Source organism: Aythya ferina, assembly GCF_964211825.1.
Source record: "Aythya ferina genome assembly, chromosome: 2".
NCBI classification, from domain to species: Eukaryota; Metazoa; Chordata; class Aves; order Anseriformes; family Anatidae; genus Aythya; species Aythya ferina.
In genome coordinates this window covers 108103228-108121360 of record NC_140297.1, presented here as the reverse complement: position 1 = coordinate 108121360, position 18133 = coordinate 108103228, and the positions used below count along the sequence as shown (strand labels likewise).

Here is an 18133-nt window from a genome sequence, read left to right as displayed (position 1 = left end):
GAATTGGGAGTCAAGGTGGAGGAAACAACAAAATTCAACAATTTACTTAGCCTGATAATATATTGAGCGTCTTCTCAAACTGATATAACTGGGTAAAGAAAGGGGTTGATTGTTGCATGCTGTATCAAAGTGAAAGCACACAAGGAGATGCAGAGGAGGAAACTGAAGAAATTGATGAGGTTGCATCCTTGGTGGACGATCAGGCAGAGTGTGGCAGGACAAAGAACTCCAGAAATTTGAAGAAAGAATTAGGCATGCAAATTCAGAGAACTTAGGTGTTGTAGGTCAGAAATAAATACTAGTACACATTAGTAATAATAACACGCTGAACTTGACTGTACTCAAAAAGCAAGCTTCCTCATGAGTCCAAGTTGTTCATGGAATTATATACTTCTTACATATTCGAGTTTTTAAAGGAATTAGGTTTTATAGGATTTGATTTTTTTTCCTAGGCCTTTGTTTATCCCTTTGCTTTTTGTTCTGAAGGATTGGAAAACAGTAATTATGGACAAAAGATGAAATGTTTACTCAGGGTGTTTCCAGACAGCAATTTTTCTAATCAAGTTTAAAGATTTTTAAATCAGTGAAACTAGGCTTATAAATTGTAATCATTTTAAGTTAATTTTTGGTGCTGATCTTGTTTTGTTTTAAAATGCATGACTGAGAAAAAAGAAAAAAGAGACAATTATAAAGAAGAGTTCAATTATTCCTTGAGCTAGAGCTAGGGCTTGAGCTAGAGTTACAAAGCCGTAGGTGGATCCTGAAGTAGATCCTGTTGTCAGAGGATATTCCATAATTTTTGTCCATGTATTATGAGAAAACAGGAAGACTCATAACACATTCTTCTCATCTGCCAAACAAGGCTGGAAGTTAAATTACTTCATATTAAGCAATATTGTCAGCCTCTATGGCTAGAAGTAGTTCTGGATGAAACCTTTTTTTAAACAGGCAGTGAGAGCTTGTCTGCTGTTGACGTTTTTCAGTCATTGCTTTTTCACTTTCCCAGTATGACCTCTCTGAATTTTATTACTGAAATACAAGAAAAGGTGACAGAGTATTATAAAAAGATGAGAGGAAGCAGTATATTTGTAAGAGTAGACTAGTTCATTTTCACTGACCTCCATTACAATAATGATATCAGCCAGTCCCCCTACTGAAGTGATAATGAAGTAGAAGTAATTAGGATTTAATAAAAGTCTCCCTTATGTTATTCTTTCAGGAAATTAACTTACACTCTGTTAAAGCCTAGTGAGTTCTACTTCCTATACCGTGACAAGCTTTATCAGAATGATGAGCAAAGAGTAGCCTACACACATTTAACTATTCATTGTTCATCTTATGGTGATGTCTGTCAAGTTACAGCCTGCACAAAAAGTCGAGTCTGAGGATGATGAAATGGGTGATGTTGCTGCCTAACTAGAAACTTTTCTTTCTCTTAAAATAAGTGCATTTCAAGTAATAACAAACCCTCCCTAGATTTACGAGAGAATAAAAAGAGGATTAAATTTCATCTGACTTTTTTTAAGAAACAAGTTAGTGCAAACTTTAAATGAAGTGAGAAGAAGTGCACAGCTTTTTAGCGTGACAAATAATTAATTCTGTGCACGACTGGCATTCTGTACATAGCTGCTTGTTGTGCTTCACGTGGCAACTTCTGTGTCTCAGCAGGCCATTTCAAAACATTTGTTTAAAATGTCCACACACTTCAAGAAATACGCTTACAGGGATTTTATTTCAAATGTTCTCAGTGTGCTCATAAATCCCAATCTCTGATCTTGTCAATGCATACTCGTACAACACGTGAAAAGGATTTCTGACATCTGCCAACGTAAGTGCGCATTTGCTTTTTGGTAGACTGTTCTCAACTTTCCTCAGGAGGTGATAAGAAGGAACACAAGGCAGAGGACTTGGAAAAGTATGACAAGTGTAATGAAGAGAGAGAACTGCACTTTGTGTTCAGATTAGTCCAACAGAGTTTGCAAAGAATCCAGTTTTCCGAAGCATCTGGGCTTTTCCCCGTGTTTCAGAGAATAGGTGTTTTCGAAAGGGTAGCTTTGTTTGTAGTTTATTTTCCAGCTTTTCTGAAGTACACACTTAGGAGTTAGGACTATTAAGGAGGCTGGGCATCTATGTCAAAAGCAGACAATATCCAAAGTAACTTTAAAAAGTTTATTTATGGGAAAACATCTAGTACTGTTTTTGTTTGTTTGTTTTTCTTTTTATTATTCCTTTTTCAATTCCATCCACATTTTGGTTTGAATATATAGCGTGGAGTCTGGGTTTACTATATATACAAGGTACTGTCTAATACACACGAAGTACACTGGAAAATGGGGGCTATATTATTTTTACCTTTGCTAAGTATTATAGTTGTAGGTAGTACTTGCTATAGTTACCAATATCTGAAAAATATCTGGGCTGTAAATGAAGCTTTTTAGTTTGAGTGTGTTCTGCCACTGATATGATTTCCTTGGCAAAAGATTTGATTGAAAGATGTAGGCTTAGTTTTTTTTATTATTATTATTTATTTTATTTTTTTATTTAATGTAGATGTCTAAATAGGAAACCTATCATTTCCATTCTCTGACAAACCTTCACTGAAGTCAGTGGTAAACTCCAAAAATCAATCTACATAAAAGGTGGTTAAAATAGCTTATTGGTAACCAAACTGTAAACTCCCCTAGGTACAATAACTATATCAGGCAAAAGAAGGAGGCAACAACTGGGATGGGAGAGGAAAGGATAAGGGATCCTACAGTCTCCTGGTAAAGCCAAATGATTCTGTTTGCTTGCCTACAAATCAATTTATGTCAGTATGTTTTGTGTTCCTGCTTTTGACACCAAGCTGTAGTCTAAATGAAACACTAAGTATTTGTTATATTGTAAAGGATAATTGAGTCTAGCAATTATTCATTTTAGCACTTTCAATTTTCCTTTAATGTTTTAATGTAATCTGGTTCATTATGATAATGTTTCATAATATTTCTGAAGATTTTTGTCTCATAAAATGCTGTTGAAGTATAGCTTATTTGGTTATGTGAAGCAGGCTTTGCAAATAACAAAAAAGGTCTGTAGTAGTTCAGAAGTTATATTAAAATGATTCATGTTTGCAGACAATGAAAAGGAATTTAATGGAATTGAGACTTAAAATTGTATTTTAGCCAGACAAACTAGGCTACAGTCAGGCACAATAACTGTAAGTTTGTTTAGAAGCTAATTTTGTAATTAAATGTTAAAAATACAGTCCCATTAGTCAGTGGCATGGCATACCTGCCACGAGACTATTTCCTAGGCTGCTTGTTTTCCTGGTTACCTGGATACACCGCTCAGCTTACGGCCGCCTGCCTGAACACGGCAATTTGCTTTTAGTATTAGGGGGGCAGAAATAAAAAGCTACTGAAGTGAAACACGTTAATGATGAGTGACAGGCAGAAACGTTAAAGCGTATTTGTATTGAAACCCTGCTGTAGCTATCATTGCTGCGGTCAGCCTCAAGCTGATGGGCTGGTGGTGGTGTGCCAGTAAGGGATGCTTTGTGCTGCTCAGCGACATTTCAACAACCATTAAACCAAAGGAGCAATTCAGAGAGGTATTTAAAAACATAAATAAATTGGGCAGACGTGCATAGCATCCTAGGAGTGGGGAAGGAAGGGGTAGGGGCCAGCAGTGAGGGTGTCGCATGCAGTGCTGCCTTCTTTCCTGCTCTGAGGTGTAGGCTGAGGGCCCTGCGGACACGGTGCTGGCTGGCATCCCACAGCTTTCATTGCCCCCCTGCCTGGGAGCCAGGACCTGTCCTCCCACAGGACGAAAAGCAAACTCTGGGCTCCTTCCCTTTGGCAGGAGTTCACCTCTATCATCCTCCTCCTGGCTGCTTCCCCTTCTCCTGTGGCCCTCCTTCATCCTCACGACCGCCAGGCCCAGCTTGGTGGGTGGGAGCCATGAGAGGAAGAACAGAGTAGGACTTGTATCTGATGGCCCAGGGCTCCCAAAAGCTGCCAGGGGGGTTGAGATTTGGCCTCAGAGCAGGGGACAGGCAGGGATCTGCTCTCTTGGGCTGGGGCTGGAGTTAGGAGGTGCAGGCGGTGCAAGAGGGGAGCCTCGTAAAGGTAAGGAAAAGCAAAAGCGGGGACAGCGGTTCTCAAAGGGAGAGACACGTCTCCATGGGCAGCACAGAGAAGCAGCTTGTATCGTGAGGGTGCTAGGCTAAAAGTACTGCAGAAAGGGACAAGGTGATCTAAAAATGGCACTTTGGTTCCCTAGCTTTCTTCTGAGTAACATATAATTAAATCTGGGGGCTACTGCTTTTCTGTCCAAGTTTCAGCCTAGAAACTTTAAGAGAATATCATGGAAGAAGAAGAGGGCAGAGAATGTTACCTTTTTGTTTGGTTTCTGTTTTGTTCTGCTTTGTCCTGCAGCAGATTTAAAATAGGTGTAAATCCAAATTCCCCTTTCACAGCACTGAAAACAATGATTTATCCCTCTTCCCGCTTGAAAATCACTCAGATGTCCAAGTATCGATTATAGTCTTAGTATTTGGCACTTGGATTAAAATCTGACTAAAATTTTCAAGTGTTTAATCCAGTGTTGTCTGGACCGTTTGGGTTTAAGCACTGCTACCAAGTCGCAATATTTTTATGGGCCACTAGCCATACTTAATATGAAAGTTATCTGAAAGCACCATACAATTCACTTACTGAATACGGTTCTGCAGGGTTCATTTACTCCAGCTCATTGGGGAACTACAAGTCTGCTGAGAACTGCCTAAATACTGTTGAAAAAGTAGTTTCAGGACTTAGGAGTCTGAGTTTTGCTGAATTAATTAGCACTTGCTTCTGGGAGCAAGAGTTAGTTCAGATGCTCTGCTAATATGTGCAGTATATATTTGAGCCAATATAATTTTACAGCTTGCAGCTCCTAAATTGCTGTCTGTAGCTGCTGTGTTTTGTTGACAAATGAGTTCTCATGAAATCAGCTCCAGGATTTCTGAACCACTTAGGTATTTCTGAAAACTGTATCCTTGAAGACAATGATATTTCAATTAACATTTTTTAAGGAAGATGTGAAATGTCAGGTTCCTGCAATAGCTGTAACTTAAAACTCCAGAAGGCATCATACAGAAATATTATGTATGTACCTTCTCAATTTTTAATCCCGATGAAGTCAAATTAAGTATCTAAGTGCTTTCCTGAATAGTATCTAAGCACATCGTTAAGCCCTTCAGTTAATTAGAGTCTTATGCTTTCCTTCTTTGAAAAAGAACATCGACCCTGTTGTTCTCTTGAGTGACAATTGAGTTCCTGGGATCATGAGTTGTGAGAACTGTAAGGCTTATTTCAGTGATGAATCAGGTTAATATCTTTACTGAGTCTCTAAGCAAAGATCTTTAATGAATCTCCAGCAGACCAGAATTTGAAAAAGGGATATCAAACAATATTCTCACTGGGACTATACAGAAAAAAATAAAATAAAAACCAATATATGGTTCCCCGAGATAAATGTGTTAATTTCATCATGTATACTGGTTAAATGATTTAGGGGTGTTTACTGCTATATTTAAGATGGATTCAAGTTAATGCTAACTAGGACATAGAAATTAGCTGCAGTAGTACAAAATTTAAAAGCAATTCCTCCTGGGGCTTGGGAAAAGTCTCTTTAAAAGAACAACAAGTGAAATTCCCACTTTATCAGTATTCAGATGGCTTTGGAAAGTCTGTCTGTTGCCACAGTGAAGGAAAGTATTGTATGAATAAGGACAGATAAATTGGCAACCTGCACAATATTCATTGTTTGTGACATAGCCTGTGACGTAACCTCTTCTAGATAAGAACCTTCAAAAATAGATTCTACTGTAATGGTTAACATGTCTGGAATAAAATAGCCAAGATAAAGCTTTTTTTTCTTCCTGGAATGTCAAGAAGTTGTGGGTTTTTTTGTTTGCTTTTCTGTTGGTTTGTTTGTTTCTCATGAAAAGAGTTTTATTTTAGAGATGAAATTTCCAATTTTGTAGAAATAATAGTAAAATTTATTCTTTAACCAAATAAAATTCTCATGCCTTAATTATTACTATTTTTTTAATTTCTGTCTTGTACTGAAACTCCTTCATGTAACCCGTCCATGTAATGTACACCCTTGGTAACAAATATCCCTGTAATTTTTACTTGCTTTGGAATTTGGATATCACTGGGGAAAAAAGAAATCTGAACACTTAAGTTATGTCACTTTGGTCTTTATCGTTGTTAAGTTTAACAGGATCACTAGGAGGAGAAAACCTGAAAGAAATGAAGCTTTTTCTACCAATTTGTAGAAAATACTGTCAGCTGCTTCTGTGACAGAGCATTAAGAAAAGAAAGACATCCAGGAATGGAGATGTAATGCATCTCTAATTCCTCTACAGAGAAAGTCCAACTAATGTTATATTTCAAGCTAATACATACCCCCACAAATACGTAGATCTTGGTGTTGACCAGAGTTAAATTCCATTTTAAAAGGAGATTTTGAATTGGTGATTTTTTTTTATTTTTATTTTTTAAGATTTAAAAGCCCCAATTGCATATCCTATTATAGCAGTTTTAAAGCTTTTACGTTGTTATTATATAGGATTGACTGTGCAGACTGATTGCTATGAGACAATAAAAGGTAAATAGCTAAAACGTATCGCTCAGAAAGTGCAGTACATTATCCATCAAGGCATAAACTTTCTTGTAGCCACCATAGGGCAGGGGATTGCCTGTGTGCTGGTGTAACTTTGTGCTTCCCTGCGGGAACCAGGTCTCAAGAGTCAAGCACCTGAGCTGTGTCATTCATCACCTAAACACAGGCACTGCTGTGCTGAAAATTTTCCACACCAAGCCCTAGCTAAGTTTTCTGCACTGTTTCACTGGGGAAAAATATACGGTAAATGCTCATATAAAATCATTTGTAGTTTAACTGGGGAAAAAGCCCACTACCCGTGTTTTGTAGTTTCAGTGAGTGTTTTAGTTCAGAAAAAAAGAGATTTAACAGTGTCTTCAAGGGAAGCATCTGTGATTGTACTTAGATCTGCGAGCTTCGGATTGCTGGACAGTATTTTTTACACAGAAGTAAAATAATTTAGGCTATATATGGTTTGCACTAAGCGAGCTTTCAAAATGAGTGTATTGAACAAATGAGAAAAAGATGGTTACTTTGATTCAATAGAATAGGTTAAACACTACATTGTAAGCCTACTGTATATCTGTGGAATTCGTTTATTTTTTTCTTTTTCCTACCCTAGTCTTTGATAGATAAGGTAGATTTCTTGTGAGTTATCTCAGTTGAAACTCATAAAACCAGGAGTAAATTACTCCAGTAAGAGAATGGCTCTTGAGGCTAACATGCTCCTAAAATTACTGATACATCAAACAAGATTTCAGAGGGCTCTGTATAGTTGGGAGATTTAGTGTTGTAGCCGATCGTAGTGTTTTGTTTTCTGTATTGCAGGTCTGTGACACACTATCAGACATTGGGTGTCTCTGAAAGTGGAAAGGAAAGAGATGGATGGCATTTGCCTGCACTGTTACTGCAGATACTAACATAGGCGACACCTTGGCAGTAGTTCACACACCTGACAGTATTATGATGACAATTTGCCTTTGTCAGTGGTTGGGAAATCGGCAATCAGGCAGGTGGCAGTACTTTTTCCAGGGAATATTATGCAGGGAAAGTGTAATGATAGTTTTTAACTGAAAAGTAACTTATTGCTGAGGTAGTCCAAAGTTTTGGAGAGTATACGTAGGTATGATCATTAGCCAAACATTAACCCAGCAACCTCAAGCTGAAACAAAATCGAATTTCTATTAAAGTTATAAAGCTCGTGGTCTTCAGGCCCTGAGAAGCTTTTTGTATTAACCTCTGTGTTTAACAAACCTTTCAGCCCATCACTGGCGAGGGAGAAGCGTACCACCAGCACTTAACCCTGTTCTTGGAGATGGCCCTTTTCAATAAGGTCAACATGCATCGTCAACCCATGTTTCCCCCCACACACACATACACACACATAGTTCTGTTAGTTTTACTTCCCCAAAGCTTTTACCTGACAAGTAAGTAGTTTACCCTGGGAGCTCACCTGAAACATGTTAAAACTGATGTCAGTTTATCTCCTGGGTATTGTTTCTTGAATGCTGAATTGCATGGCTGAGTGGTTTACAAAAATAAAGACTAATATTGTTGTGCTGTAACAGAAAGAGCGTGCTTATAAAAGAGAGGCTTTCTGGGCTACAGCATTAATTGTTGGTGTGTGATGTTTAGTTTAACAGATATTTACCTCCACTAACAAAATAAACTGTCTCATGCTTTGAATGCCAAATTATAATAAAATAAAAGTTGATAGGTAAGGGGATCGTTGGAAAGCATGGTTTGGTATTTTACTTGCTGCCCTTGCTGTGTATGTTACCTGTCTGTAATGGGCTGGGGAGGAACAGACATGGGAAAACGGGGGGATGAGGGGATAGGAGTCTCACCAGAGTAAACAGAGGAATATTTGGTGTACTTGTATGACTGTGCTTGGTGCTGGTAAAAGCACTGTACTTCTGTCTCTTGGTCTCAGCAGCCTGCTCTGCAAGTGTGTGTGTGTGTAGGAAACACCATCCTATTTTCTTGCTAACAGGAGGAACACGCGAAAACCTTCACACACACATTGACATTCTGCGTGTGCCAAAAGAGGTAGTGGTCCCAGGTTATTGTCTGAAGCTATTTTTTGTATGCACATTGCATGCTGTGGTAAGTCCGTGGTTGGTAGCTGCGTGCTTTTTGGCCAGGTGCAGTTCTTTGAAGGGGAGGGGAGGATTTCTTCTTGGAGAGCACCTGGCCATGGGTGAAGCTGTTGAGGGAAGAACAGGGCAGACAGTAATAGATGTGCTGACTGGAGAGCTTGCACTTGTGGAGGATTCTTAGAATAATGGGGAACAGACATAAAGACAGGCCAGAGATGAAGACGGGAGATTTTTCTATTGACCCAAGGGAGAACAAGTAGAGCTATTGAAAGTTGCCAGTGTGAAAAGCGGGCCTGGAGGAAAGGGTCCTTACTGCAGAGACACAGTTGGGCAGAAAAGATATTTGTTTTCAAATGCCTGTGTTTTATCCCTTTCACCTGAAGAATGTAGGTTTTCAAACAGAAGAGAGCTTGTTCGAGTTTATCTTCTAATAAAACATAGCTGCTTCAAAGCCTGTTTGGTATTTTTTGGTGTGTTCACTTTAAAGACAAGGTGCAGACAGGTCTGACTCAAAGCTCTGGCATGTCTGAGATCCAGTCATAGCATAAAAGTTTTTTAAAAAAATGTTATAGCTGGTAGGAAGCATTAGGCCAGCTTTAAAGAAATCCAGTGTGTGGATTTTATAAATCAGTTAACGGCTTTTGCAGTTTCTAGCACAGTTCTCACTGCCTGTGGAAGCTGTTGCTGGAGCCACCAGAGCGTATCGCATCAGGCCAAACGTAGGACGAGCAATGTAACAGAAAGTAAAACAAACAAAAATGTTGTCCTGTGCCAAATTTCTCTCTTTGAAGTCCAGTTGGAGCACAGTTCCTTAAAAACAAACAAACAAGCAGCACTCCTGCACAGTTTCATACCATGGCTAGTTAGCTGCCAGAGTATTTTCTGAGTGACTGTGGCTGGCATGGAAAGCGGTGCGGCTGCTTGGAGACTTCATTCCCCTCTGCCACTTCTAAACAAAAGGAGAGTTACCTTGTCAGTGGGTTTGCCTTATATTCAGGCAAGTTGGATTTCTTCCTGTTAAAAAAAATAATAAATAAAAATAAAATCAAATTGCTTTCATGAGTGGGATTGGAGTTCAGATGTCCCTTTTTCCTGCCCTTCAGAAGGTTTTACACAAACCCTGTATTAACTTGCCTTCAGTGATCATAAATCAGTGATCATAGATCGTAGAATGGTTTGGGCTGGAAGGGACCTCAAAGATCACCTGGTTCCAACCCCCCTGCCATGGGCAGGGACACCTCCCACCAGACCAGGTTGCCCAAAGCCCCATCCAGCCTGGCCTTGAGCACCTCCAGGGATGGGGCATCTGCAGCTTCTCTGGGCAGCCTGTGCCAGTGCCTCACCAACCTCTAGGTGAAGAATTTCTACTAATGTCTAATCTAAATCTCCTCTCTTTTAATTTAAAACCATTGCCCCTTCTCCTGCCATCGTCTGATTGAGCAAAGAGTCCCTCTCCATCTTTTTTGTAAGCCCCCTTTAGGTTCTGAAAGGCCGCAACAAGGTCACCCCAGAGCCTTCGCTTCTCCAGGCTGAACATCCCCAGCTTTCTCAGCCTTTCTTCACAGGAGAGGTGCTCCAGCCCTTTGACCATCTTTGTGGCCCTCCTCTGGAATAAAACCCTCAAGGCTGAAGCTAGAGAAGCCTGTGATGTGCATAGTTACAGGATCTTTAACTGCAAGTCACATTCATTCAAACCTCTGAGTTTTTCTTGTTTTTTCTGCATACGAGCCATCCAGCTGTAGGATAAAAATGTTGGCATCTTTTTTTTTTTTTCTTTTTTTTTTTTTTCATAAACTATCACCAGTCTTCTGTCAACCTTGGAGGGTGGAGGAAATGCTTTACAATGCATGCTTTCCCCTAGTTTAGATGTGTACATTCAACGTCTTTGTTCTTATTCTGTTTGTGTACTTACTTGAAAGTGGGCTGGGGGGCATCTACTGTGACAGCCCCTTCCTTTGGAAGGATCACCATTGTTGTCTAATTTTGGCTAATTGTAATAGAAAGTTTCATATGTCTACCTGCTCCGTCTGAAGAGTGCTCAGCCTGCATTGGCCTTTTTCAGTCCTAGGGAGATGCTGCTGGATAACTTTGCATTTTAAAAGTCTCCCTGGGTCTTGGTCTGTCTATCCTGGAGTTGTGAATTTTTTCTTGATACATTTTCCCTGATAAATCACATCCCCTTTTCCCTCACTTCATTTTGTGTTCTTCACCTCTAACCTTCATGATTTTATTTGCAGGTAAACTCTGCTCCGGGGGATATTTTTGATGGTGTCAGTTAGCATGCAGTGTACTCCAACATATCGATGCTTTGCCTCTTCTTACTTTGCTTTCTCTTTTTTTCTAAAATGCAATGATTAGTTCAGAAGTTGAATCTGAAACTTCTGACAGAATTCTGTCAGAATTCGTCCATACACAGCTATTTCCTGGAATGGCTCCTGAAGTTCGTGTGTGTGTGGACTTTGTATACATTGCTTGCTTGTTGCAAAGAGGTAATATTAGTCCTATAAGAAAAAAGCCTCCAAAATATCAATATAGTGTTTGAAAATGTAGAAGAGTCATGAAGGAAACAGAACAAAGACTACAGAACAAATAGCAAAATTCATTAAATATTGAAAAGGGTTGGAAAAACAAACAGCGTTCTTCAGTAAGCAGCTCTTTCAGACATTACTGGTTATTGGAAAAGTGACTGTAGAAATACATGACTCAGAAATATGTGATTTCATGTTTGTATTTGATCAAAAGAATTTTGAACAAAATAATGGAAGATGTGTCTATGCATATTGGATGAGGAAGAATTGGAAGAAATTGAATTTGGTGAAAGAATTATAAGGCTTATTAGTTGTTCAGCTAAAATGAAGATGGCATTATGGGTAGAAGCAGATTGATCCACTTTTCAGATAGTGTGCAGGATTTATGCTGGAATGGTTTAACAGAGTTTTTCAAGTGTGAGTAGTTGAAAACGTGGAAGAAACATCTAAAAAGTGGAGATGATTTTTTTTTTATGATTGATAATTAATAGTGGTTAAAATTATAACTTAAAATTTAATGTGGGTAAGTGATGCTCAATAGAAGGCTTTACAATTCAGCTGATAAATGAATGTTTTGTAAGTTAATTAACAGAATTGATAGATATTAGTTGAGACACTGAAAGGAAGACTTTCAACTGGTGCATTTTGGCACGTGTTGCCCATTGAGGGTGCAGGCTGCACTGATATTTATATGGAGTTATCTATGGCGTGGCATCTGGTAGTGATACATCCGAGCAGAAGTCCCTGGTTCTTCAGGTACTGTTGTTAGCCATGTTTTGAGAAGTTTCCCAAATTGCATCAACTCCAGAATTTCAAGTGTTACCTGAAAAGATATTTTTCTTTATCTGTAAACATAGTAAGTTGTAGGAAAAAAATACTGAAGAGCAAAACTCTTCTGTTTACTGGCTTTGGGAATTAAGAGTGCAAGGTTGTCTGTCATCAAATTCAGGTTTTCTCCTTCCTGCAGTACTTCCAAGATGATCCATACATATATATCTAAAGCATAATGAATAAAAGAACAGTTATGTTGACCGCTCTATCTGAAAGTCGTATGCTCGATACTTGCAATTTGTCTGCAAATGCACAGCAGTTCCAGCGTCTTGGGCAGTCACATCTAGCATAGGGCACTCACAGCTGCCGTGGTAGAAATGATACCATGGTGGTAGCCACCTGCAGTGAGTGACAGCTCTAGGGCTGGCTGGCGTTTAGGGAATGCTGTTTAGTCAATAAACAGTACCCTTTGTAACTACCGAATCAGAGCATTTTTGATAATGGGGCATTTCGGTACCTTTCAGCCTTACAGAGAAGCATTTCTGCACCTGAAGGTTGTTTTGTTAATAAGATAATACACAGAATATCTGTGATTAAAATCAGAATTTCTGCTCTGCTTCATTTAGCACATTTTTCAAATACTGAGAGCCAAAATCATCAAACATTGATGCTTACATAAGTCAAACTCCAGTACTATTTTTCTTCTGTTTATTATCGTATCAATGAAATCACAGTTCCTGGGTAGGTTCTGTATGTTACGGTCTGCAAGGAAAACTAATCATTTGTGCTCAACCATGTATAGGATTTGTGAAAAAATCAACAAAGTAACTTTCTTTGCTCAGTAGTCACTTTTTCTTCGTGCATGAAAAATGATACTGCATTCAATTTCATTGGATTTGACATTCCAGGTATAAAAAGTGTCTCTTAACAAGGTGATGTGACACAGTAAAAACTTGCAGAAGTGACTGGGAAATCTCTCTTGTGCCATTTCCATCATTTTTGTAGAAGTGTATATTGCTTTTCCAGTTGTCAGATTTTTATTTTTTTTTTTAAACACATACTGGGATCTTTTTTTTTTGCTGTTCTTGTGTCACTCTATCTTTTGGGCATCTTCTTGTGTACAAGACCCTAATAAGATCTGTCATGATACTGTTTAATGCTGGGTAACTGCTGGAATAAACATTGTAGGATTTTCATTTTCCTCCGTGCTTTTCTCACAGAAAATTTCCACTGATGTTAATGAGAATTACTGGGACATTCAATCGCCCGTTTACTCTGGACCAACTCTAGTTTGCATTGTCTTTCTCAGGTGTTGTATCTTCGAATTAATATTTCAGTATACCAAATATTTGCTGAATTACTGCTGGAACATTGTGCAGTGGGGAACTGTAAACAACGACAGTAACTGTAGCAAATCCACCAGTTTGTAGATTTAAACCCTCTAGGTAAAATGATGAAATATGGATGACACAGCAACTCTGTGCCTTTTAATACATGTGGATTAAAGAAGCCTGAATTTAATGGATGCTGAGGACCATTGGCTACCTTAGGTTTTATTTCAGTGTATCGTTTTGAACTATTAATTTAAATTTAGTGCCTAAACATGGAGCTAAGCACTACACCCAGGTAAATCCCTATTAAACTTTCTGACTAAGGAAACTATCATCATCCATGTGTTTAAACATGAAAGTACATCTAGGGAAATAATGCAGTTTAAAAGGAATATATTTATGGTAGCATGCACATTTACTATCTCTTCTTAGGAGTACTGCGTTGATTATAATTTTGTGTGTTTTCTTACTGAAATCTTACTCTAGTTCCCATTCCCTTACAGGTAGCTGTTAGCTAGTTGATACACCAGTGAATACCTGAGTTTATTTTTTGTCAGGTGCCCAAATGTGCAATAAGCAATGTTGGGGAACCGATCTACTCTCTGCTAATGCTCTCTAGCAAAGAAAGCATGTCGTGAGTTTTTTTCCTTTCAAGGCTGAGAACTCCTGTTTTTATTCAGACAAAATCAGGTGTTTAGGTATTTGCGTATGGAGTTTATCCACATGCTTTAGATTTATATAACCATCTGGCATAGTATTATTTTAGCAATCAGTTTAACAGATGACAATAGTAAAAGTTGTAAGAGAAAATTTCTACATGACTTAACATTGAAGACAAGTTGATCTGAAAAAAAAACAAAAAACAAAAAACGCCAAAAACATTGTAAGAAAGATTTTAATGGATTCGATTCACTTTTTTCTTTCCTTTGCAGACACTGTATGGTTTCAAGTAAAATGCATGTAATAGTTTCTGTGTAATGATTATGCCTTTTCATTTTAATGCATATTAGTTTGTTTTTCTTGTGCAGAGATCCATAGTTAGAAGTAGGTGTAGCAGCTAAGGTCTAAATTCTAATGCGTTGCACATGGTGATTTTTGCCTTGATTTTACAGAATTTGCTCACACTTACACCTGATTATTTCATTGCATTTTTACCTCTGAAATTCGAACTTTATCAGAGTTCCCTTGAAGGGAAATATGAGTACTGCCGAAGAAAACAGATAGAATTCCTTCGTGAGCTGGCCACCTTTTACGGGCAAGGGCTAATGAAGGGTTAAGGAGCCAACTGGGGGCTTCCATGACATTTATTACCCTTGTTTTCTTTTAGATTAGCTTTAGTCAGACCCCCAGAAAGCTGCTAGCTTTCCTCATGATTTGCCCATGAGCTGTAGGTTGGGTGTACCCAAGGCTTCTTGTGCCCATGCTGCACATCCAGCATGCTGTCTAGAGGCTATGTTTAGGCTTAGAGCAGAAGTTGCCATGTTTGAAACAGCACGATTAGTACAGGTTACTTAATCAACTCATGCTAGATGGCTGAACGACCTCGATGACTGAATCTGAGTGAACGTGCTGTTGCAGATGTGCTGGAACAAAAGAAACCTCAGCTTCTGGAAGTGTTGGTTGGTGAGACCTGTGTGACTGGGATTAAAGTGTCCCAAAAGAGCTGCCTGGTGGAGTTTAGGGGCACTTTTGTGTGTCTCATTTCCTGAGATTCAGCCCGTAGTTCGGCGAAACAATTGAAAGGATGCATTTACGTCACTGTCTCCCACTCCATGCCTCATGAGCTAGGAAGAGCTTGCCAGGTACTTCCTAGCAGAAAAACTAAAACAGCGTATCTGAAAGATACACTGCAGCTTAATTTAGTTCTCTTAAAAGATTCCGTGTTCTTACAAAGGGGAAAGTAAGATTTGTACTGTTTACGGTGATGTTCTTTCATACTTTTTCATTTTCAACAAGGGAGTTACAGATATATTCAGAACAGGCTGACCGTATTTCCTCTCTTAAGCTCCTGATAATTTGTCACATGGTTCAGTTGTGCAGTACGTACTACATAATTCAGGATGATAGAAGTTAAATAGTTCTTAACAAAATACTTCTATCAAGCAGGTATAAAATTGGCTGAGTTATCAGGTAGATATTTGTTTGAAATTTCAAGGTGGCTAAGAACAGATGCACTTTTCTCCACAGCACTCTTAGTGTTAAGATACAGAAAGCTGGCCAGTTAGTTTTTAACGAACTCATAAACATTGTTACTGCTGTCTTGATAGCAAACTGTAACTATATCAAAGGTTTTGTATTTTAAGTTTAAATGAAGTAATTGAACGGCAGAGTATGTCCTAAATGATGGAAGGAATATTGGTTTATTTCCTGCCTGCTTAAAGCAAAGATCCATGTGGTTAAATTTAAAATTTATTTGCTTTCTCTTTACACCCAAATATACTTTTGTGGCTTTTATTTTAAACCTTTTGTTGTGTTATGAAGATGGAGAAATGTGTTATTGATCATATAACAGGAGTCATTCTTATTCTAGCTGGCTGCCTATTCATTCTTCATCCTTCAGCATCCTAGTTAATTACTGAGCAACAGGATCTAAAATTCCAGCGCAGGGAGATTTTATACTTCGATCATCCCAAGACCATGCACAACTTAGGAACCATCCTACTAAAGAAAGGAGTGGAAAGACTGAGTACTGCTAACTTGGTTAGTGTTCTCTGCACACACCAAACTGAGGACAGGAGTCTTCTTGTGTCTGTTGTTTCCAGTATGAGATTTTAATTGGAGAAGCAAGTTAGTGACTTTGGCTTACATTACTAATGCATGAGGAATTGTCCCAGTATGTTATATTGCCTTTTAGGTAATAATACATTCAGATTCCTTTGTATCACATTTCATTTAAGTTTTCGTCAACTTTAGAAACTCAATTATTTTGTCTGGATTGAAAATTAATGAGAAGTTATACTTGATAAATAATTTAGAATAGCTGCAAAACTGTATTATTGAATAATTAAACCTACTTAAGGTAAAGGTGCAGTCTGGACTGAAGGTGTCGATACTTACATTCCATTTCCAGATATTACTTAAGAGTTTGCATCCTATTCAAATTCCAGGGTATCATTGCACATCAAATTGAAAAACAAAAAAATTTGTTTTCTAGTAACTGCTTGAGAAATGTGTGTGCTTGTACTTTTATAAAAGCATGTAGTTACGGATTTTTAGCATGCATCTATAACATATCCATTTTCTTTGGACTTTTATGAAAAATGCAGGCTTTAACATACCTTTTTATTTCTGTGTTTCATTGTGTTGCATTGAGAAGTCCTTGGTTGAAAGTACAACTGTTTAATTTTATTTTCTTGTATGGTATCACAGTATATGCATTAGTGGAATTTTTTCCTTTGGCTTTGGGTTTTTTTCATCACAGTGATATGAATGTCTTGAACATCACTTTGTATTATTCTAATAAAATGACTGTATAGTCATTCAGATTTTTTAAATTGCACATCTGTTGCGTAAGTTGATTATTTTCAAGGTACACTTCAATGAAGTGCATTAATAGGCACTAAAAAGTAGCGCATAAGTTGACTGGATGCTCTTGTGAGGGTCGTTCAAGTGTTTATACCTTTATTTATACCTTTACTGGTTTTGAAGTTAGGATCCTACTGTAATATTCCCTCCATCTCCCCCTCCCCCCCCCCCTTTTTTTTTCTATACAACTTAACAATTTGCTGGGTATTTTCTGTTCTTCCTTCTTTTCTCACCTCTTGAGACCAAGAGATAATTAAGCGTCCACACTTCATTTGTAAAGGAAGTAGCTGGTGGTAAGCTGGAGAGTGGCTAAGGAATTGAGAACATTTCAGGCCACATCTCCATTAGCTACTGCCTCCCAGCATCTATGCACGTAGATTTGTCCTTGATTTCACTGGGACCCAGCATGGAGAAATGCTCAGATAGTTTCCACCTGCAATTGATTTTCTCCTAGCATCTGTAGATTCAGTGCAGTGAAGATCACTGCAGGGGGGTTTGTTGTTTTATTTTTCTTTCTTTTTCCATATGTAAAGTGAGGATTCTAATATTTACTAGCTTTGGAAAATTATCTTGAGATTCACAAAAGTAATTTGAGATTAAATACAAATTACTATTATATTAGCAGAAGCAAGGCAAAATGATCGTTTGTTTAATGATGCTTTAATTGTGAGCTGTTGTAATAGGGAGAAGAAATTAAAATAATGAAAAAACTGAAACAGTGACTTTGTTTTGCAGGTTCTTTCATGTTGGTGAATACATCTGGGAGATTTGCAGGACAGAAAGCTCACCTCCTGCTGCCCCATCTAAAAGAAAATGACACACATTGTATTGATTTCCACTATTATGTTGCAAGCAAGAGTGGATCTAGCCCTGGCATTCTGAATGTATATGTGAAAGTTAATGATGGTCCTATTGGTAACCCAGTCTGGAACACATCTACCACTGGCACTTGGAACAGAGCAGAGCTGGCAATTAGCACTTTCTGGCCCCATTTTTATCAGGTATGCTTCACTTTTTATGAATTTTTGTTCCTCATAGTAGGCACCTGCTCTTAATTACCATTTTGACTTTAAATCAAAATATGTTTCAGTGTGTTTTGTTGATCTTTATCTCAATTATATTTTTGCAGATGATGCTAAATGTTTTTACATGAATATGGCTGTGTTTATATGTTTACATATATTTATGGAAGTGTATGAGATGTATGCACACACACACTTTGAACGCAGATGAAATAATCAGATTGAAA

The 18133-nt window shown here is 38.2% G+C and overlaps 1 protein-coding gene across 9 annotated transcripts in view; it reads left to right on the top strand.

Moving 5' to 3' along the window:
- The window catches only part of PTPRM (protein tyrosine phosphatase receptor type M), a 463558-nt gene that overhangs the window by 129128 nt on the left and 316297 nt on the right, over positions 1-18133 (top strand). For all 9 annotated transcript variants that reach the window (XM_084510811.1, XM_084510807.1, XM_084510806.1 and 6 more), the window contains exon 3: positions 17620-17885. In XM_084510811.1, coding sequence (XP_084366937.1) covers positions 17620-17885 — 266 coding nt within the window. The remainder of the gene's footprint in view (positions 1-17619; positions 17886-18133) is intronic.